The sequence below is a fragment of the Nasonia vitripennis genome, chromosome 5, assembly GCF_009193385.2.
Source record: "Nasonia vitripennis strain AsymCx chromosome 5, Nvit_psr_1.1, whole genome shotgun sequence".
Taxonomy (NCBI): domain Eukaryota; kingdom Metazoa; phylum Arthropoda; class Insecta; order Hymenoptera; family Pteromalidae; genus Nasonia; species Nasonia vitripennis.
This window is the reverse complement of record NC_045761.1, coordinates 9,046,839-9,068,689: the sequence shown is the minus strand read 5'-3', so window position 1 is coordinate 9,068,689 and position 21,851 is coordinate 9,046,839. Positions and strand designations below refer to the sequence as shown.

The following is a 21,851-nucleotide window of genomic DNA, read 5'->3' as shown; positions in this document are numbered from 1 at the left end:
GCTCGCGTGTGCGAGATTTGAATGGACTGTTTTCCTCGCCTTTTCTCGCGGTGTAGTATAGCAGCAAACACACATACACACACGCGAGCTGCGCCTCGCCGTTATCCGACAAACGAATCTTCGGCCCCTTGAGCGTATAGCACTTCTTCTCTACTGTTGTTGCTCTTTGTGCTTTTTTTAGCTGCCTCGTATTATGTGCGCCTACTTCGACTACTACGAGGACGACGACTGCTTCTCTTTCCAGCCGGATTTCGCTTGCTCAACCGTGATGCAGCTATGTGTAACACAAATCGGTATTGCTTTGGTTGCAGTGCACGTAAATGTTGAAATTTTGTATCGCAAATACTTTTTTCGCGATGCTGTCGTTATTGATTACTTTTAGTTGTACGCGGATAGTACGTATAAAGAACACTGTATACTCGTCTTATTTTTTCGTCATACCGGTTTTTTGACTTTGGAGAACATACGCACTCGATTCTTTATTTCCCCAACTCCGGAGCAAAAAGTTGCGGTTTGTCCTTGTCCTTGACGGAGACCGCGATGATAGCCATGTTGAATTCGAATTAGAGATCGGAGCGACTGCAGGCCTTAAGTGCTTGGTTGATTCCATAAAAAAAAAAAACTAATCAGTTTTAGGAAAACTTATTTTTTTATACGTTTCAGGGACGATCCAGGTTATCTGCTGCTATTTTTCAAATAAAACCTGGGCTGCTAAACTGGTTCGAGTATAAGATCGTCGAGCTTCCGTCGGAAATGGATCCTCTCTGGAGAGAGAGAGAGAGAGAGAGAGCGTGAGAGTGTGTACAATAAGCTCTCCAAAGGATACAATACGAAAAGGTAGTCGGCAATATATAGTGGCTCTATAACGCATCATCTGGAATCCTTTAGTATCTAGGCGTGGATCGGTAGCTAATGAATGATCCGCGCTCGAGATAGTTCGTAGAAAGATGTCAGTAGACCGCACTGGCGAAGATACGCTTATTTATGGATGCTTATATTCCCCGCCGGCGTATAGATCGTGTTCGGCTTGGAAAGTGATTTTTGCTCTCGTCGCTGCATGCATTAGAGGCTATTATTATAACAGATTCTTGAATATTTTACATCCGACACTCTCGAAAAAATTCATCCTCCTCTATACCGATCTCCCCCGAACAATTATTCACTTAAGCCCGATAATCCTCGAGAGAGGAACGCCCTGACAGGCCTATAAAGTACTATACATCACCGCCGACTCCTCGCGCCCATCATCATCATCAGAGTCAATAGCACACAATTACCGCTCTTTCTCAAAAATAATCTCCCGGGCGCTTAACGGACGGATTTGCATGAGACCGCGGCGGCATTCTCCGATAAAGCATCGCGATATAAAACACCTCCCCAATTAAAGTGCATACTTTGGAAGCCGCGCGTAAAAGAGCTCTCTTGCGTCGCGCGATCGAACACACCCATGTGCGCGCGCGTTGCATTTCCAGCCACGTGATTTCCCGTTAATCCGCCGCATGGCAGCGCACGCTATGCGCATCGGGTAATAAAACTCGAATGGATTTTGCGAAAGCATCGCATACAGCTGAGAATAGCTGAGAGAGAGAGAGAGAGAGAGAGAGAGAGAGAGAGAGAGAGAGAGAGAGAGAGAGAGAGAGAGAGAGGACGTATCAATCGCTGATGCACACACGCGTATAATACAGTCCTTAGGCTCTTGGGACACTCGCGCGGCAACAAATCGCCGACGAGAGAGCCGTATCTTCCCCTGATCTCGGGAAATTCCTCGCTGTCGTTCGGCGATATTTCGTGAGACAGGCCGATAAATCCGGCGATCTCTCGGCGCGGCCTACGGTCCCTCGTCCTATGTACTCCACACACACATAGAAGCTGCGGCGTTCAGCTCTCTTTTGGTTCCTTATTTCTGTCCCTTCTCGGGACTGCTCATTAATAAACATGACGCGCCTCGCCATAACTTGGCGCATAAACGCTGCGGAATTACTCCGGGCCGTGTATTACACCCTTAAACGACGCGCGTGCTGCTGCAGTGCGAGAGAAAAACGGAAAAAAGCTGCTGCTTCTGCTGCTGCAACGCGCGAGGGGAGACAAAGATAAAGGAATAGACCGCGAGAGAAAAGGAAGAGCGAGGGCTTTTGACGCGCGAATATTTTAGGACGATGAACTCCAGCTCTCTCATGGAGATTTCGTCGAGTTTTTCTCCGCGCGTTGAAAAATTATCGCGTACGTACTTGGGAGAGAGATACGAGGATGTGTTTATAATGGCGGTAGCTAGACAGTCTGGCCGGCAGGCAAATCTATAATAACGCGCCTAGAGCTCTCGGGGAATGCTTTGCGAAATTGTTGCTTTTCATATGTTTTCTAGGAATGACACGAACGAGGTAAATTAGTCGAGAAGCCCTTTGGGCAAACGCGCCGCTTTGTATACGCGGAAAGTAACTGTTGCCGTATAGCGCGTGCGATGAACTGTTGGAAAATTGTTGCGCACAGCTGTTATATTAAAATATGTACATGCGGCAATGCTTTTTTATAAATTATTGTATTATCTATCTCGCGGGAGTAGGTACGAAGCGTCGACGCGATGTGTGTGTATAAAACAGCGGAATTGATTTCGCATACGGTGAGCCTCCAATTAACCGCCCGTAGATTTTCTTTGTAAAATCGGCGAAGAGTTCGCGCGCGGGAATTATATCGATAAAACGAAGCCGAGGAGGAGGAGGTATATGATTTTGTATTATACGATGCGAATAAAAAAAATCACGCACGCTGATTGATTCGTTATTCAAAGCGCTCCGAGCACATAATACGATCTGTGCCTCCCTCTCGAAAGCGTTTAAAGATTTATCGAATTTTTCGCGATCAATCGCCGACCTATCGACCGGCAATTACGACTATCGTCGGTACGTACACGACAGGGCAATATTACCGCCGAAAGGACGATACTGTACACACGCATGCATGACTTTATTTCAGTTCTCTCTCTTTTTCTCTCGTCTCTCTCTATACCTATACCTGTGTATCGGTTCTCTCTCTCGCTCGCGCGAGAGCCCGGAGAGAGAAAAAGAGAGAACGAGAGTGAGCCGAACGAAAGGCGAAACCGGTTGGCTCTTTCTCGCCACAGCACGTATAGGTGTACGTGTATAGCTGTATATATCCCATATAACACACGACCAAGAGACGGCCCTTCGCGCTTCACGTCAGCTCTCGCGCGCGGACAAGAGTATACTTATGCAGACACACATGCACACACACATACACGGGCAGATCCTACTGCTTTCGGGATTCTCGGAACGCAGCAGCCCGGCCTAAGAGGATTCCTCGCGTTTCGGAATTCACGACAAGTGCTAAACTGCACGATAAATTCCAGAAGGTCTGGGGCTACCGCCAAGATAGAGAGAACCGTGCGGAGATCTTGCGGTTTCCTGAAAATCGATGAAATTGCTCGGGCGCAGCCGCGACGGCGCGGTCTTTTAAGGAGCGGAGGGAGAAAAGGGGGAGAAAAATGTTCGAGCGAGAAAGAGAGAGACGTATTTGGAGATCGGTATCCTTTGCCGAAATAATTAACCGCGGAATTTATTGTTTGTTTGTGCGGATACTTTAACGAGTCTGTAGTAAGCCCAATCGATGGGTCGAATTTAATTCATTATAACAAGGAGCCGTCACAAACATTTATACACGCTTAATTCGGAATCAATTTTTCATCGTCAACGATCGTGAAACTTTCGATCTCGATCACGCGCAGCATCGATCACATTATCTAATACTATGAGAACTTCGAGGCTGCACTAAAAACTATCGGATACCTACATAATAAACGAAAGCGCGACAGAGATTATTTCCAAACTTATCATATTCGTCGCTGCGCGCAAGAATTTGATTGCCCAACGAAAACACATCGTGAGCGACTATCCGCAAATAGAGCACCAGAAATCGCTCTCTGGTAAGGCTAAACCGATCTCTCTCGCGATGTAAGAGTACCGATACCGATCTGTATAGAAAAGCACTCGCTATTATGTAAATCAAGAAGCTGGCCATCCGAAAGGAGATAAAATCCATAAGCTGATCTACAAGCGCGTTTAATAAGGTCGCGAGCGCTTTGTCTCCCTCGGCAGGTTTTCGAGAGAAAGAGAGACAGAGAGAAAAACGATCATCGACTTCAACAACTGGATCCCGCACGCGCGCGTGGGCAGCTTGCGTCACGACGGGATAAAGTGACATACCACCGAGCGCACACACCTTCGGATTTTAAGTAGAAAGCCGCGCGCGCACCTATAGGTTATATAGCCTCAGCGGGGGATAACAGCCGCGTGCCTGTGTCCCAGTGTAATATGAAGACGTTTGAAATTCTATTCTTTTTAGTTTTTTTATTCATTTTTTCTTTTTTGATGGCAAATTATCGTTGCGCGAGACGCAGAACCGTATGCGTTATGCGACCTATGCCAATGCCTGCAAATATGCAACCCCTGGTCTTTTACATTTCTTTTTCTTGGCATCGACGTCTCTTATACATTTATAAACGATATAATATACACATAAACAAATCCAATCACACTACAACATCAAACAACTTACAGTACACCCGTAACTCCGGGTATATAATACGCTTCACGTAGAAGCCGAGCCATCAAACTGCGTCGCAATTCAATCACGATTTGCATATGAAAACATTCCAACATTCCTCCCCAACCATCAAGTCTATACACAACCAGCTCTCGAACCGTATCGCGAAGAAATCTCACGCAAACGTACGTATAGGTACTCGTCCCCGCACAAAAACAAACCTCAAACTAGCTATGCAGCGCATGAATTTTTATCGCGATGGCCATCCTCCGTTAGACTCGTCCACTCCCGCCTTATCATTCGGATTCTCATTCATTCCACAATGAGAAACACGCACTAGTCTCGAGTATACTTGCCGTCGTCTTCTTCAATCGCAGAAATTCGTACAGCACGCAGACGAAACCGTTACTATAGCAGCTCTGTCTGCTCTTAGCTCCGCCGTATAATGTCAAACGATATTCCATCCGCGTAATATCGCACGAGAGTACTTCCGTTTTGATCGCGCTAGCTTTAAACTGCGCAAAAATGCAAATCGCTCGTCCGGTTTGGTGTATACGATTCGCGGAGGCTGCGCCGAGGTCGTTGCGCCAAATTTATTACGGCTTTTGCGTGTCTATATGGACGAGTGGCTTTATGTATAAATGCATTGAAAACGACTTACCGATCTTTCCGGGATTTCTCGAGCTTTTCACTCGATTAGGAACAATGAATTCCAGTTTTCATTTTTGACGCTGATTTCTCGGCGCATAATGTCACGGCTGTCCCATACGAAGCACTGATTGTGATAAGCTTCGTTTATACCAGTAGGTCGAGGGAGAGTCTCTTATCGAGACTCGCCTAATTTATCTAATTTATTATTTTGCAAAACCGTTACACGCGCGTGCAGCCGTCGTTGCACATAAAAGTTAACGAACGCGGAGATTTTTCGTCGATTCATTACTTTGAAAACGGCCTCGTCCGTCCCGTTCAATATTATATCCAGAGAAGGACCGCCCAGGATTCGATCGAGATCGGCTGGGGAAAACCGGTAACCGTCGAGCTTTGCAAAAGCTCATCTGTTTTATCCGCCTTCGTTTCAGTTTTCAATAAAGTACAGGTACACTATCACGGAAAGTGTGTCTCTAGACATCCGAAAATCCGGAACCGTTACACGCTACAGCTCTTAGTCGAGGAAGACACGAAATTCATCGGCCGATGAAGCCTCGATGCATCGGTTATAACAGCCGTCAAGGTACATTGACTTTCGGCTGCTTCATACGTCGCGTGTGCGTGCGCTCGTATCGCGGAAAAACAGCATATAATACGTTCTACACGAAAGCAAAAGGCCGATATCGACTGATCGTTTCGTCGACTATAACACACACGTGCACACGCGTAGAGGAATTCCGCGGTCCGTTCTATAGGGATGACTCTGCGCAAAGCTCTGTATGAAGAAATCTCGCTGTCTGACGAGTCATGGTATCGTAGCCGCATAGTATAGGTAGTGGATAGTGTATATATGAAGGCCAAAGAAGCGCAAACAAGAGGCACACAGCGCGACAGTTAGCTGTACAAACAGGTAGATCGATCGCGGCAAAGGGTGAGGCCCTGATGATCATTTTTCTTATACTCATCATCATCCTCGATCGTCCTTACGACGGCTATCTCTCTGTTTTGTTATGTCATTTTTGGTGGGACGTAACGGCACTTGCCAACGGCACTGTATACCATACAAGAGCCGGGGTTATATAGGGGGATGAGATTAGCTTTCTCTATCGGCTCTCTTTGTGCGCGCGAGCGCGATGAAAAGGACTTTTTGTGTACAAATATTTGCTCGGAGGGATTGGCTCGAGACTTGTCTTCCGGCTGACCGTCCGTCTATCGGATTATTTTTCCGCCTTAATTACGGCTAATACTACACGATTCTTTTTATGCAACGGAAAATATAGATTTTCAAACGCGATGCGCGTAATCGTTTCATAATACGCTCATTATCACACGAGGCATCGACACAAACGCGATATGTGTGTAATTTTTTATCTGCTACGGCCAATCGACGCCTCGATTAAATCTCTCGCATATATTATATATCCTTGCATATTATATCCTCCCTCGAGATGAATAGTCGCGGAAATATCGCGCGATTATACGCGGGTAAAAGCAGCTCGCGCCGGAGCTGGGTCTTATGCAACGCATAAATCTTTTTACGCGCCGAGCTATAGTTTCTCGGAAATCAGGGTTGATGAACTGATACAGCGTCGTTTCGTCTTTTGATACCGTATATTACTCGGAGCCTTGTTAAAGGCCGTGATCTGCCGAAGTTTGCTGGCTTATGGCTTTCTCGAAATTACGATTTTATTTTTTTAATTTATATAATAATTCACGCTCTTTATTCGGTACACGATCATGCATGCGTGCGCATCAAATATCTCGTTAAAAATTCCGCGGTACAGAATAAGAGCCACACGAAATCATCATCGCCGCCCTTACGATATACCAGACGCATACTAATGCGTCGAAAACCTTCGGCGCTGCGTCGCGAATCGCATCATCCGTGCTCTTAGCATTACACGCGCATATGCGTCGTATATACTTAAGTCTGTTAATTTTTTTTCGCTCTCCGCGCAAACTCGAGGGTAAAAAATCGACTTCTCTCTCTCACTTGCGAGGTCCATGACATTCGGATAAAAGGAGCAGAGAGAGAGGGAGAGAGATAGAGAGAGAGAGAGAGAGAGAGAGAGAGAGAGAGAGGAACGTTCGCTCTGAGAGATGTATTGTTGAAACTCTTTTTTCGGGGTTATTACAGGCGCGTCAATATTTATGCAGATTCTCGAGGCTTCCCTTTTTAACGACCATGGAAGCCTTGGGTTTTTTTCAATTTCTCCGATGATGACTCCCAAAACGCCCTGTAATTAAATCCGTACGGAGACTCTCACACAAGCAGAATTTCGAGTCTGTACGAATTTTTCCCCACTTCTCTCTCCAATGCCGTATTATACAATGCGTATAAACCTCGAGTCTCTTACGGGCCTTCATTTTTCTTCCTCTTATCTGTCACTCTATCCGCTCGCGCGCAGTACACACACGCGAGCGCGTACATTATACCCCCCCGATTCAGCTCTCCACTCCATCTTCCTTTTTATTAATTCTCCTTCTCCCTCGCATTTATCTTGTTCCCTCTCTCGCTCTCTCTCTCCATCCTCTTATACAGGTATATACGTATACCTATGCTCCTTTCTATATATCTCTTCTCTCTCTCTCTCTCTCTCTCTCTCTCTCTCTCTCTCTCTCTCTCTCTCTCTGTCTCTCTCTCTCTGTGTCCATTGTTCGTTTTTGCCCGTTTCGCCTCTGCAGTAACAGCAGCAGCTCGCCTTGGTCCTTCTTCTTCTTCTTCTTCTTCTTCTTCTTCTTCGCTAGGGTATATCGGTTCGGCTATCCTCTTCCATCTGCAGCTCCGCGCTCGTGTGAATGTGTGTGTGTACGTGTACAGCTCCTCCGTTAGAGAGAGGAGATGTCGTCTGGCGCGCGCTGCATAGCCGGAGACGGAACTCTCCTCCTGCCCACTGTACACTTTCAGCTATATACACGGCGGGAGAGAGAGAGGAGCATAGCTATAGCGGGCCGAGCGCGCGGTTCGCTCCTTCAGTCGGCGCGCGACTCCTCCGGAGAACGTACACGCCGCCTCGCGGTACCAGGCCCACGCGCCAGCGCACGTTTCTATATTCTCTATACAGCTATACCTGAGCAGAGTAATTTTTTTCTCTTCGCCGTTGCAGCAGCCGAGATAACGCACACGTGCCTTCGAATTACCCGCGACTGTGATAACAATAAAAGTGCGCGTTGGACTCTACTCCGATTTGCAAATAACGCGTTTGATAAATCGCTCGACCCCCGGCCCGCGACGAACAGCGTTAGTCCATTAATGTAATTAGGCGCGCGCGAAAAATTGGCCGATCGGTTTCAATTAAAATTGCTCGGAGAGGCGCTATAGAAGTATACAGTGTGGATCGGTGTGCGCGTGCATTAATCAGGACGAGTATATAGAATAGAGAGAGTGAGAGAAGGAGAGAAAAAAATGCGCCTCAGCAACACGGCTGGCAATTAGCGCAGTGGGGAAAAGGGTGTATATGTACACTCGCACACGACGATCGGTATCTCGGTCGAGGACCTTCTCGCCAGGACGACGGAGCTAGGACTGCACCGCACGCTATCTATACGGCCGAAGATGAGGAAGCAGCCAGCTGGCGAACAGCGAAAGCGAAGGTGCGCAGAGTGTTCAGCGTCGATTACTCCGGATAACTGAGATCGGTTGGGATTTCACGCCGATCGTCTCTCGCAACACGATGAAAAAATCGGTTCGTAATCCAGCAGCAGCTAAAGACTCATCGTCATCGTCGTCAGCTTGATTAAACGACAGCGAAGCTAGAAAGAAAGAGAGCGAGAGAAGCGAGAATGAAGCTAAGCCCGATAATCCTTTCGGCGGCGGTGGCGGCTTCGGGCCAGTACCTGCAGACGGCCTCGGGTTCCCGTCGGCTGGACCGACCGGCCAACAACCACCAGCAGCGTCACCAGCATCACCAACCGGCCGAGCTGTCGACTGAGTACTTCCTGATCCCGGCGCTGGATCGGGTGAAGCAGCAACAGGAACCGGCGAGCACCGCCAGTGTCGTCAGCGTACCGGCGTCTGGTACCAGAGGACACCAGCGACCTGGTCCAGCGATCGTCACTTCGGCTGATGACCCGAGGATCGGACCTGCACCTCATCAGCCGCTGCTCAGGCAGCAGTCTTGGGCTCTGCCACTGGCCGCGCTCAGCGCTGTCGCGATGCTCATCATGGCCGGTTTCGAGGTTTTCGTGCTGCTGAAGGTGAGACACGCTTTTGCCCGATGTTTGCTACACCTCGGGTTTTTGCGGCGCCGACTTTGACCCAGAGAACTTGGTTCACGCGTTGAGGCTCTTTTATTGGGTTTTTAAAGCGTGGAATCCAAGGTGGGCTTGATTTTTTGTCGTCCTTGTGTGGATACACTACGGACAGCTGTAAAACGATTATCGCATCTAACGTATACTTCTTATTCGCAGTAGATCGCAGTTAAATATAAAAAAAAAAAACTCGATGCATATGTTATAAACCCTTAATTAGCTCTATCATGCTAATCGAGTAATTAGGATTGTATTCGTTTAATAGCTCTAATTTATGCGCGTTTACAATTACGCCACTCGGATAGCCGACTTCCTCCCAGAGAAAATACAGTCTTAACAGAAACATAATTTACTTTCGTGCAATGCAAATAGCAATACAAACACAGACGACTACTCGCATCGCGCGGAATTTCACGACGCGCCGCGCAATGATGGTTAAGACTTGCGATGTAAAAAAAGCGCAGAAGGGCGCTGCGTTAATTGGAGAGGTGGAAAATTGAATCGCCCGCATACCTTGATTAATTAAACTTAATTAAACTCGACGTTTCTCCGTACGCACAATGCCATACACTCGAACGAGACAATTTAATGTTATGACACGAAATTAAGGGTGATTTAAATTCTTCGCCGCAAAAACTTAGTTCGCCGTAATATATAAAACAAACTCCAAACGTACGTTGCGCGCAAGGGTAGAAGCAAAAACTCCGGGCCTTGATCGTCCGCTTTCTCGCTATTCCCTTTGGCAAATACATATAGCGCGGCATATGCGAAAGTATAACATTACCTACACGCCGTACAACCGCGTCATCGTCTCGCTCGGCTCGTCGAGTGACCGGCGTCGAACGCGAAGAAGGTGAACGTGTGGCAACGGGCGTAAAAGATTAGATGTTTTTGCCCTCAACTCGCCGTCCTCTCGTTAAACTCAGATTTGCCAATACGATTTTGTCGGTCGCTGTCGCAACGAGATATACGTATATCCGTACATACATAAGTAATCCCCGCTGACAATTAGTTTGTGCGGCTGCCTATGAAGGTCGTCATCGTCGACGATATACCCACCTCTCGTTGCGGCGCATATTACTCAACGTCGCGAGTCGTCGAGCGTTCAAAAAGTGTTTACGCTGATGAATGATAATGCCACGGCGTCGCGAGCATCTCCCCGTGTAAACCAGTCATTTATCAGCGACTCTCGATTAACTCTCGCGACACACATCGCGATAGTCTTTCAAAAGCTCGTCCCTCGTCACAGACGCATCGAAGCTCTTTACGAAAGCTGCGAGTCGAAAAATACGTGTTCGACACACAAATGGCTCATCTCTTGTCGCGATTAATTGCCTCGATTAACACGTATCGCCGTTAACGTGCCGAGACAGCCCCCGCGACTGTGTGTGTATGTGTATGTGTATCTAAAAAGCGACGACAATATAAGGCCGATTTGCCGCGTCGCTTTCCATCCGTCTTCGCGCGAAATCCCCCCCCTTGTATAATACGTACAGCTAACAAGAATCAATTAAAGCCCGGTATATGTGCGCATGACAAATTGTCGGATGGATAACGAGATAAAGGAGAAGGAGAAGGAGGAGGAGGTATAGAACACCAGAAAGAGCTGCCGTGTATTCGCGCAGCTTATCGGAGAGAGACTCGCGGAGCTTTTGACAGGTCGCGTATTACAAACGCGCGCGCGCGTGAAAGAGCAAAAAACGAGGAGTTAACGCGCGCGTAAGCCGCCGGGTAGTACAATCCGCGAATCGTGTTTTTTTTTTCATCCCGGGCTTTAATAATGCACGCGTTTATTCAAGATTTTATCCGAGAGCGCGCGGGCTTTTGTCGATTTGTTTGGCGGCTCTTTCGATTTGGCGCGCATGCGCGAGAGAGGATAAATGAAACGCGCTTGCCAATAAAATCTCGAACGCGCGCGGTCTCTCTCTCTCTCTCTCTCTCTCTCTCTGTATACGTATGTATTATACTATATACACGTAATTCCTTTTCGAATGAACTTGTTTCATTATCAAAGGGATGTGTGTATACGCGCGCGCTGTGAGATTTTATTGCCGGCGTTCATTTTCTCTCGTTGCAGCTCTCGCGCGCGCTTTATATTGTGCGCGCCGCGCATGGGTATATATATTGTGCATGTATATTATTCAGCCGCTCGTAATTTACATATTTTCGACTTTTTTTTCTTCTTCTCTCTCTCTCTCTTTCTCTCTCCGTTTTACACTGTGCCTGTATTACCATATCCTTAAAAGTTGAGAAACTATTAAAGGGAGCGAGGATTTTTGCAGTTGTAATTACACGACGTGTACTAATTTCATGCATATATGTATATGCTGAATGAAACTCGTTACACGCGCGCTTTTGTCCTGTGTAAAAATGTCCAGTGATATTGACGCGCGGAGACATTACAAAATTACGTACAGGGCTATCATGTTCATGCTCGATTTCTCCTTATTTTCCGAGTATTTACATAAAACTATTATAAGCGAGCGAAACTCGCACTAGTTTTGTATACCTATATGCACAAGGTATAGGCTCGTTTAGATTCCATTGTGACAGAGCGCTCCCTTTCGTCCGCGGCTATTGTGCTGTCACAATCGTTCGATTTTTACCTCCCGTCTCATCTGTTCCAATAATAACGCAAGCGAACCGCACAACTGCCAGTTGCAGCGCTACCAGTTTTCCTTTCTATACACACTATACACCGATGGCTATGCGATATCACTTGTCCATACGCGCGTATTTAATGGAAAATCGATAAGCTCTCTTACGCGACGTCGAGTAGCCTAACGAACCTGCAGTGTCGATCACACGCCGTCGCCTTAAATTTTAATTAAGTATACGATTTCCAGAAGAATTTTTCCACGCCACAAGTCCGAATCGAAGCATCGAGCCGCGGTCAGGAAATAATAAAGAGAAATACAGCCCAGTCTAGAGAGAGACGACGAAGCGCGCTCGCGCGATCGCTTATAATACCTCAAGGCGAAAACAAGGCTCGGGCGCGCTAAATTTATTGGAGCTTATCCGTGCCGTGTACCCACACATAGGCCGCGGCGGCTCCACCCGAGGAAAACAATTTTACGAAGCCGCGGCCGTAAAGATGCGCGAGCGGGCAATACTCTCGCGAGAGAGGCAAGCTCTATTAATTCAAGCTCCCCCACCGCCGCCCGCGCGCGCTTTTGATACGGCTTCTCTCTCTTCCTCTCCATCCGACACAGCCTCTGGCGAGCCATTCAAATCGCCATTAGTCCGATTCTTCCTATACAGCGCTGTCGTCGTCGTCCTTTTTTTTTATTCTTCCTTCGCGGATTCGGCCTGTTAATTTGACGCCGTCTCTCACGCGGGAATATAACGCTGTAGCCGCGTTATACACTCGTAACCGATGCGGTCACTTCGACGCGCTGGGATAATCGAGTTTTTCGAGATGGATTCCGCGGTTATAGAAGGCAGAGGTGAAAAAAGAGCGGCGATGGGGAATAAGGTTACCTAATTCACATGCGCGATCGGTGGGTATAATGGCTCGTCGAGTATTTCCTTTTTTTGAATTGTTCGACGAGAGGCGACGTTTTTATTGAGGAAACGGCTGAGGTTTTGGTAAAATACGCACGAAATCTCGCGCTTGCTTATTCAAATTCACCGGGCTCATGGGTGTATTCTAATTTAATGGCTTGACCAAGACTGCTAAAACTGTACAGGCTTATTGTCCTCTCGCCTATTATACTGTTAGATATTTTCGGAATTTCTCGGAAGGCGTAATATACGATACGTCTTTGAATTAATGGAGGCGTAAATCTCGGCTATCTTATCTCGCGTAAATATAAAGTACCCCTTATCGAGGCACTGCCCGAGAGCAAACTCGAAGTTTCCCCTGCATAACAATAACTAAATATGAAGAAGATAAAAAAGAACGGTATATAGTCAGCGTAATTAAAACAAACCGACCGAGATCAACGAGAGAAATTCCATCTTCAATATTCATAGAAAGCGACCATACCCATATCGATAATAAAAAGCCAACGTGACTTTCCACGAATCGTCCGACTCGAGAGCGAGTAGTCAATTAGCCGCAGAGGCGCGTCAGAGAAACTCGTCCAATAAACGGAACAATGCACCAGACATCCTATATAAAACTAGAAAAAAGTGAAGCGCGCATGCATATAAATATACACACTCAGAGCGAGTGCTGGAGGCCTGTCAATAAAACGGAAATGATTTACAGGCGAGAGCAGCAGCGCCTAGCAGACGGCATCTGTTCCTCGGGCAAGCTCTGCTCCTGGGGCTCTTCCTCCTGGCTGGTTTATCAGCCGCGGCCTCGCTCACGGCCAACCCGATCTCCTGCACGGCCTTCCGTCTGGTCGGACTTCCGGCGGCACTGGTCTTTGCCGCTTTGCTCGTCAAGTGCGTCTTTCTGCTGTCCCTCAATAGCGGCGTCTATCTGCCAGCTCCTTATCAGGTGAGTCTGTTTTTCTGTCTTTCAATGGTTCTAATGATCGAGATGTGCTAATTGTGGAAATATCACGTTTGCTACAGTGTATAAATTATATACTCCGTTTCCGCGATTTACGTGTACCTGTAATCACGGGCGAATTATTCGTAACGACTTTTCAGTCTTTAGGTATGGGCGATGCGGAGAGCTGCTGGTTGTTGCTGCGCTTATTAAATGCTCTTGAGATCCAGATATTATCGGGCGTAATTATTGGAGATATTTTTAAATTGTGGCGGAAGTGTTAGAATCGAAAGTTAGTTTATCTATTTTTATTTCGAACGTTTAATTATGCAATCTGGACGGTGAGAAATTGCAGCTATTATATCGATATTTCTTGTTTTTCGTTTGGTGCAATAATTTAGATAATACAGCACGTGTTACCACGAATATTGTAGGATATATAAATAGAATCCTATAAAATCATTCTTGGAACAGGCGCGAAAATAAATGTCTACAATTTAGTCTCTGGCTAACGAATATAGGTGGTGCATAGATGCTTTATCATTTCCCTCATCGCATATCTGCGCGACGAGTCTAGATATAGCGGCCTGCTATCTACGCCAAAACTGCCTTTCTAGTCCTGCTTATTCCTCGGCTGCTCGAGTTATAACTGCTTCGTAAAATTAATATAAGATCATGCGCTTAACATTATTTTTAAATAAATTGTGTATTGCGTTTATCTTAAAAAAATAATGAATGAACTATTACTTCAAGTTATATCTCAATAATGAACTCAACTTTGCAATTTCAACGTTCGATAACGCCTTCAATAACAATCAGACCATCATTTTACTCAAACTGCAAAGACAAGCACGAGCGTATAATACACCATCAGTTTCCAGCGTCGAGTCAAACGACTCGCACAGGTACATAATATCGCGCTAACGTTGCGAATTTGCTCTCGCGAGCTAGAGAGACACAATAGGCCGTCGATGCCGTAACGAACAGCGCGCTTTGCAACGATAGAAATGTCAAAAGACGACCTTTTTCCTTACCCGCTCCTTGCAAAATCCCGCGCAGCTGCTCCTCGTCTTAACTTCGTCCAGCAGCGAGAAAAGTCCAGAGAATACACCGTTTGTTTACCTATCCGAGAGCTGGGATTATGCAAAGGCGGAATATTCTAATTAGCCGGCGAGCGGATGCGCACAAAGCTGTACGTACAGTGCGTGTATAGCTACTTGTTTCTAATGCGCGACTCTCTGTTTAACATCTGCGCGCGGCCTGTACGATTATGTTGCGCCTATGGACACCGTGCGGGTAATGGCCTCGTAAAGAAAATACGCACTGGAAATAGGCGCTTATATTGGAGTTGCTTTTTCGTCGCTTTTAACACGTTCTTATATCGTTGGCTATGAACGAATTCGTAAACTCTCGCGATATTCCGCGTAAATAATAACAACACCAAGGGTCAACCGTAGTCGCTTCTGCCATTTTTTCCCTCACGCTTCGCCTCGCTGATGTATGCTAATGAGCGGCATAGCTCTCTTCTGGCCCGATAATCCCTATACACACTCGCCGATCCTTCTTTGGCTTCTGTATACGAGCAGCTAGCCGCAAACCGCAGCACAGCGCGATTCATTCGCCACACGACGTATAATTTATACTCTGCTCATCGGCACGCTCGCGGGAAAAGGGGGAAAATGCGCGTAGAACGCTGTTGTCGTGAATAAAATGAATAGCGAAGCTCCTCCGCAGCAAGTCAAAGAGACTGGATGAGAGAAAAGCCGCGGATTCTCACGAGGAGCGAGCTATATAGCTATATAGCTTTTAGAAAATTTATATACTCCGAGAGAGAGAGAGAGAGAGAGAGAGAGAGAAGCAGCTAAGGAAGGACTCGCGGCGCGCTTACATTAATACGAAATGGCGGAAAGGTCGTTCGGCTGACTCAATTACATTATAGAACAGAGAGCGAAGCGTGTACACGTACAGCCTAGACTGGCGTATACAATGGGCCCCGTGTGTGCGTTGTCGCGTGCGCAAGGGAGCGTGAGCTGCTCCTCCGCGGAGAGAGAGATGCTTAACTTTCCGTAGCGTGAATCCGAAATCGTGCTTGCGTGCAGTATTATATGCAGGTGTGTATGTGTGTGTGTGTGTACAGTGGATATACAGCTAGACTCGAGAGAGCAGCTATTTCAACGTCGGTGTGTTGTTTTTTTCTGTCCACAGGCGCTGGTCCTCGTGTTCGCGGTGCTGGTGCAAGTGGCGATCGTCGGGCAGTGGCTGTACGGGGAACCCCCGGCGGTGCACCAGCCGCTGAAGCTGAGGCTCGATCGCTCGCCCGCGATAAGCTCCTGCAAGACGCCGATCGGACAGACCGTCGCGTCCCTCGGGTGAGCTTTTGATTTCTGGTTGTGTACGAACCTTCGAAAATCGTTATTAATCGCATATTTTCGTTCTCAACCAACAGGTACCCGGGAGCACTACTGGTAGCGGTGACCTTCCTGGCGATTCGAGCGCGCGGAGTGCGAGACAACTACCGCGAGTCGGCGTTCATCGGTCTAGCCGTCGGTCTGGCCTTGCCGATCTGGCTGACGAGTGCGATCGGCTCGATCGTCGCGCCCGAATCGGAACGCGAAGCCTGGCTGGCTTTTGGACTCCTGGCCACGGCCATCCTCGTTTTCCTCGCCATGTTCGTGCCCAAAGGAAGACAGCTGGCGGCACTGGGTCGAGAGGGGACCAACGGTGTCGTCGCCGCGGCGACGATGAGAGCCGAGCGCGAGGAGAGACTGAGCTCGCTACCGGGCAGTGGATACTCGCCCTCGTTCTTCCACTTCAAACCGGCCGAGTCGAGCCTCAAGAGGAAGATGCACTACCACAGCGCTGGTAGGTTATATCGGGTTTCGGACGCCGATTTTCTTTTATTCGAGTTTCTTCGTCGCGAGTAAACACGCAGTGAATGTGATTTCGTTTTTTTGGAACTTGGCTGGATTAGTTCGCATTTGCATGTATACGATTCGCCGACAGTATCTGCGCGATTTCACGCTACGGATACGCGATAAAGACTGTAGAAAACGTCCTCGAAACTGCACCGAACACTCGGTTTTACAAGGATTCCTCAATTACAGATCGCGTAGCGCTCGTCTCCTCGGGGATACCAGGCTGCAATGCCTGCAGACACGGTGGCAGTCCTGTCTACTCGGAAGGCACGTCTGCCTCCAACTTCGAACACATGCCATGTAAGTGGAACTCGTTTGTTAATTATAATACACCCATACATTCGCACAAGCTATATTACGTATCCTCTATTTTCAAAGAGTTAATACACACACAGGCTAAAATTTACAATCGCTTGTATTTTTCTCTTTCGTTTTCGTTCTCCCTCTCCCTCTCTCGTGGCGCTGGAAGAATTATTGTATACGTACGTTGCTCGGGCCACAATAGCTTGTAATCTTGGGCTCACGGTCTCGAGTGTATTCTCGGTATATAGCCAACGGACTTTTTGGTCTTCTTATTTTTTTCTCTCTGTCTCTGTCTCTCTCTCTCTCTCTCTCTCTCTCTCTCTCTCTCTCTCTCTCTCGCGAGGCGCACTAAACCCACGCGAGAACTTTTTGCGGTTGCAGACCTGCATTTAAGAGGAAAGCTGCGCACCCACATGTGTCTTGTAAATTACGAAAGCTTCTTTTTTTTCACTCCCTTGCGAGCGTTGCAAGTGCACCCGTATAATCCAAGGGACTCTCATTCAGCGCACATGACTTTTGAAATATCTCCAACCAATAAACGTCGCGCAGTATAAGAAGAGCAACTATAAAGAGCCGTATTAGCTTCAGCATCATACAATTCCAATTAATCCAAGCTCTCAGCTCTTCTTCGCTCTCGGCTCTCTATACTCGTATACATGAAGTACGTCCCCGCGGCTGTGGAAAAAGGCATCGCGCGAGTCTTCTATTTTTCGCATCCTCATTGAATTATCCCGCGATTCGCCGGGAAGAAAAGGCCGGAGGTGTGTGCGCAGACGCTCCTTTTATGACGACGGCGAGAAGAGGAGTCGCTCCGCAGCCGCGTGAATTTCATTGCCATAGCTGCCGTACGTACAGCACATATATATACCCCCGAGAGGCGAATTGTTTAGGCGCTGTGCAATCGGAGGATCTTCTCTCGCGCGCGCACACACGCGACTGTATATACGCCGAGTGAAAACTGCCGGATAGAGAAGAGCGAGCGAGCGAGCGAGGGAGATAATTTCGAGCGAGCATGCAAATATAAAGCCACAGCTCGGATTATAAACTCGAGGCTGCTGCTGCTGCTGCAGCTCTCTCGCATGTGCGTGTGTATGCACTGCTCTTTCTCTCCGGGTTTTATAGCGCCCTGCCCACTTCTTCTCTCTCTTTCTCTCTGGGCTGTGTGTAGCTATTTTTCTTTTATTAGCCGTGAAAACGAGCGCGTCGCGTGAGAGATCGGTAAGGCGCGCGCGGTCGTCTTTCGTATATAATAGCAAAGGAGATATGCGTATAATAGAAGAGCGCACTTCGACTATGCACGTACACGCGGCTATATACGAAGCTTCATCGGTGGAACTAACGAGTTGTGATTAGAAGTCGCCTTTTTTCTCTCTCCTCGAGAGAGAGAGATGGGACGAGAGATCGGTTTAAGTGTATACGTGTGTAAGCGAGATGATGATGATGCTTAGATCGTTTAGCTGCGGCTCGCGCGCGATGAAAGTTTGTATTTCAATTAACTATGTGCGCCGTTTAGCGCGAGTCGCTGATAGCTTCTCTTCCGCTTCACTCGTTGCTCTTCGCTGCTGTGCATCAAATTAGCTGCATTTTTTTTCTTTCTCCGGTTTTACTGACTTTGTTCCCTTAGCTAGGCCAATTTAGCTTGGACTAAAATTTGCAAAGCGATGAGCATGTGGTACGGATAAACGGCCATTTACGGCGAATTTTCGTCTGTTTATTTTGCAAAATTGCGCAACGTGTACTACATACAGAAGCAGTGAAATTCATTGCTCGAGTTTCGAGTAGAAAGTGATTTATGCTGGTTTTATTTTGGATTGATTATTTCTGGGCTTTCTTGCTTACAGAGCGTGAAAAATGTACAACGTCTGTTCTCCACGTTAAATTATATTCAAACGATTTCGATCGTTTGATATGCGGCGATTCGACTGAAAGACGCATCAGGATTACACTCTCCCTAGCTTCCGTGAAATCACTATTGTATCAGCGGTGAAAAATACAATAACAAGAAGTTCACTCATCACACGGCCGACCTTCACCTGAATCTTTTTCTATAGCCCGCGCGCACGTGCCGAAGAAAAGCGCGCGCAAGAATTAATGCAAACAACGGAATAAAAGAGAAAGAGAGAAAGTCTGAACTCGTTGACTTCGTTGCTCTTTGAATTGTAAAAAAGAATTAATGGAAAGCGGAAGGGAGTTCCGTTATATGTATTCGTTCATCCACGAAAAAAGTCGATTCGATTTTTATCGAGCGTGAAGAAGACGTTGTTGATGTGTCTTTTTTTTCTGTCTCGAAATGTAGTCACTGTTGCGTAACGTAATTCGTAATATCGATGTGTATGCTGTACTTACAAAAATCGGATGAATACGTCAGGCGCGCGTAATTAATGTTTCTCCCACAGCTTACGGTAAAGCAATTTTTCCGGCTATTTTTCGGCTCTCTATCTCTCGCTTATACATCCAACGTGTGTGTGTAGCGTATTTTATGTGTATTCTCTAGTTACTTTGACCGTATCAACATCTGGCCAGGCGATAATAAATTATCGCGAGTCACGTACGTCCAACCGGTGTAATTTGATCGCAGATTCGCTTTGAATGTAAAACGCGCGAATTTATCGCATTTTCTTCCCCCCCGGCGAGTTGCTTCTCTTATTCGATTTCTCGTTTTCTTCCCGAATCATAATATAAAATCGTTTCGCCGATATAGTTTCAATTAACAGCTGGATCGAAGCCTCTATATATTTTTAGGGCCCGTATCTCTCAATTATATAGGCGGAGGGGAACGTGAATACCATATTTTATACGCGGCGTACGTGTATAATGCACGGGCTCGCGTCATGCGTCCTTAACGCGTCTACATCCGGTCTTGACCAACGCGCTCTTGGATACATCCTTCTCCTTGCGTTACAGTTATATTCGTTGAAAAATTTATTTGTACTTGAGGATAATTCATGCTGTATACGCTTCTGATTAACACACTTATTATTGCGATATCAAGGCTTACGAGCTCAGTAGGTAACTATTACGAATCGTCATAACTTTTTCGACTATGGCCTATACCGATCTACGTTTATATGTATATTAGTGGAAAAATCGACGTTCTAAAATCGAAAGATGAAAAAAATAAGAAACGAAAGTAAAAGTGTGTGAACTAACAGAGTGATGGCCTCGCGCGTGAGTGATGTCTCGAGAGCAAAGATGCTATAAGTCAGCAAAAAGGGCAGAAATCTGAAAAGCCAAAATGATACTCATAATAACGAGATCTCGCCTCGTCATTCACGAAATCATCGGTATAGCAGCTTCCCCGTTTATACATTATACACACTCATGCACACTTTCACCTACGGCGTGTTCGTAAAGCATCTCCTGTCGTCTTGAACTCGAGCGGATTCCTGCGTAAACACAGAGAAAGAGAGAGAGAGAGAGAGAGAGAGAGAGAGAGAGAGAGAGAGAGAGAGAGAGAGAGAGAGAAAGACCGAAGCGGAGAACGGTCGTCTCGGCGATATGAACACGCGATAGTGTTGAACCTACGGGTACAGAGAGAGAGAGAGAGAGAGAGAGAGAGAGAGAGAGAGAGAGAGAGAGAGAGAATAAGTGCGTGAGGGCGTCCGTCATATAATGCGATGGCTTTTACCGTAATGCTCATTATTAACGGCAACGCGTCAAGCAGCGGACGGTGGAAAAACACGTAGCGCGTCGCTGGACATAGCAGGGGGCCCTCTGACGACCCCCTGCGATTCGCTATGGGCTCTTATTTCGCGTAGACTCGATATATATAGAAGCTCGTTGGCTTGTTTTGTCTTTCTTTCTCTCTTTTCCTTCTCGGTAAGATATTTCGGGATAATAGCTTTTTTCTGCATTTAATCGAACTGATGAGCAAAAAGATACGGAGCCAATTAGGTTTTGGCGGCGGTTTGAAATGAGATACGCCGCTTGAATTATAAATTGTTTTTTAATTAAGAAAAATCTTCTGTTTCAGATATTCACGGACCAATGGAGACATTCGTCCTGCCGCCAGGAATGTATCTAAGGCCAGAAGACACAGGGAACCTGTACACAACCCTCTCTGCAAATCCTAACGTATTCTTCCAGAGAGCTCACCCGGGAATGATGTACTGACTGCAGTAGCCGATATGCGCGCATTACTTTAATTAAGAATTTACTCATAGTCCTTACACTTACGATTGTAAATAGTACTCTCTCATACACGCGTGTAATATACATCTATATAAGCATAATGTTTCATCCTACAATCATATAAGTCGACGCGTACGATTCAAGTTTTATACAATGAAATGTGTACTTCTACATAATAAAAATGTGAAAGAATTACATGCTCCAACAATTTTCTCCAGTCGACGCACAAGTACAGTCATATGCAATTACTCGTCGACGTTACAGCGATAAATCATGTACACCGAATTATTTTCCAATTAACGCATCAAACTTAATGTAGCGAAAATTTGATTTACTCTATTATGACACTGCGCTCATAAATCTCTGTTCTGCTTTCCAATATCAACGAGCATCGAGCGCTGAAATTTCTAATGCCTCGGCGCGCAAAACAAATTTAGCTCTTCCGGCCGACAGTTTTCGAGCCGCAGCGGAACTACCGAGACATGATCATTGAACAATTTGCATGCGGTCCGCGAAAAGAAAAGCCCGGCGATTTCCCGTAAAGAAATCGGCATGCTAATTCGATCGGCTTCTCAACAACGCAAAGTGTGTTTCTTGGTCATAAG

The 21,851-nt window shown here is 46.7% G+C and overlaps 1 protein-coding gene across 2 annotated transcripts; it reads left to right on the top strand.

Annotated features, from left to right (window-relative positions):
* The first annotated feature begins 7,815 nt into the window (after positions 1–7,815).
* Positions 7,816–21,439, top strand: LOC100679778 (metabotropic glutamate receptor 8). Of its 2 annotated transcripts, XM_008217470.3 has the most exons (6): positions 7,821–9,402; positions 13,670–13,903; positions 16,103–16,266; positions 16,344–16,759; positions 17,002–17,112; positions 21,089–21,439. In XM_008217470.3, the coding sequence occupies exons 1-6, from the start codon at positions 8,989–8,991 to the stop codon at positions 21,226–21,228; spliced, it is 1,479 nt and encodes a 492-aa protein (XP_008215692.1). In that variant the 5' UTR covers positions 7,821–8,988; the 3' UTR covers positions 21,229–21,439. The 2 variants fall into 2 exon arrangements, with proteins under 2 accessions (XP_031787791.1, XP_008215692.1); XM_031931931.1 differs by lacking the exon at positions 17,002–17,112 and having other exon boundaries at positions 7,816–9,402.
* Positions 21,440–21,851: the final 412 nt, after the last annotated feature.

Excerpts from the sequence above, each read along its gene's own strand:
- LOC100679778 (XM_008217470.3), top strand. The coding sequence starts at position 8,989 with ATGAAGCTAAGCCCGATAATCCTTTCGGCGGCGGTGGCGGCTTCGGGC. Across the intron at positions 16,760-17,001 it reads GATGCACTACCACAGCGCTG|ATCGCGTAGCGCTCGTCTCC; the intron begins GTAGGTTATATC and ends CCTCAATTACAG. Across the intron at positions 17,113-21,088 it reads CAACTTCGAACACATGCCAT|ATATTCACGGACCAATGGAG; the intron begins GTAAGTGGAACT and ends CTTCTGTTTCAG.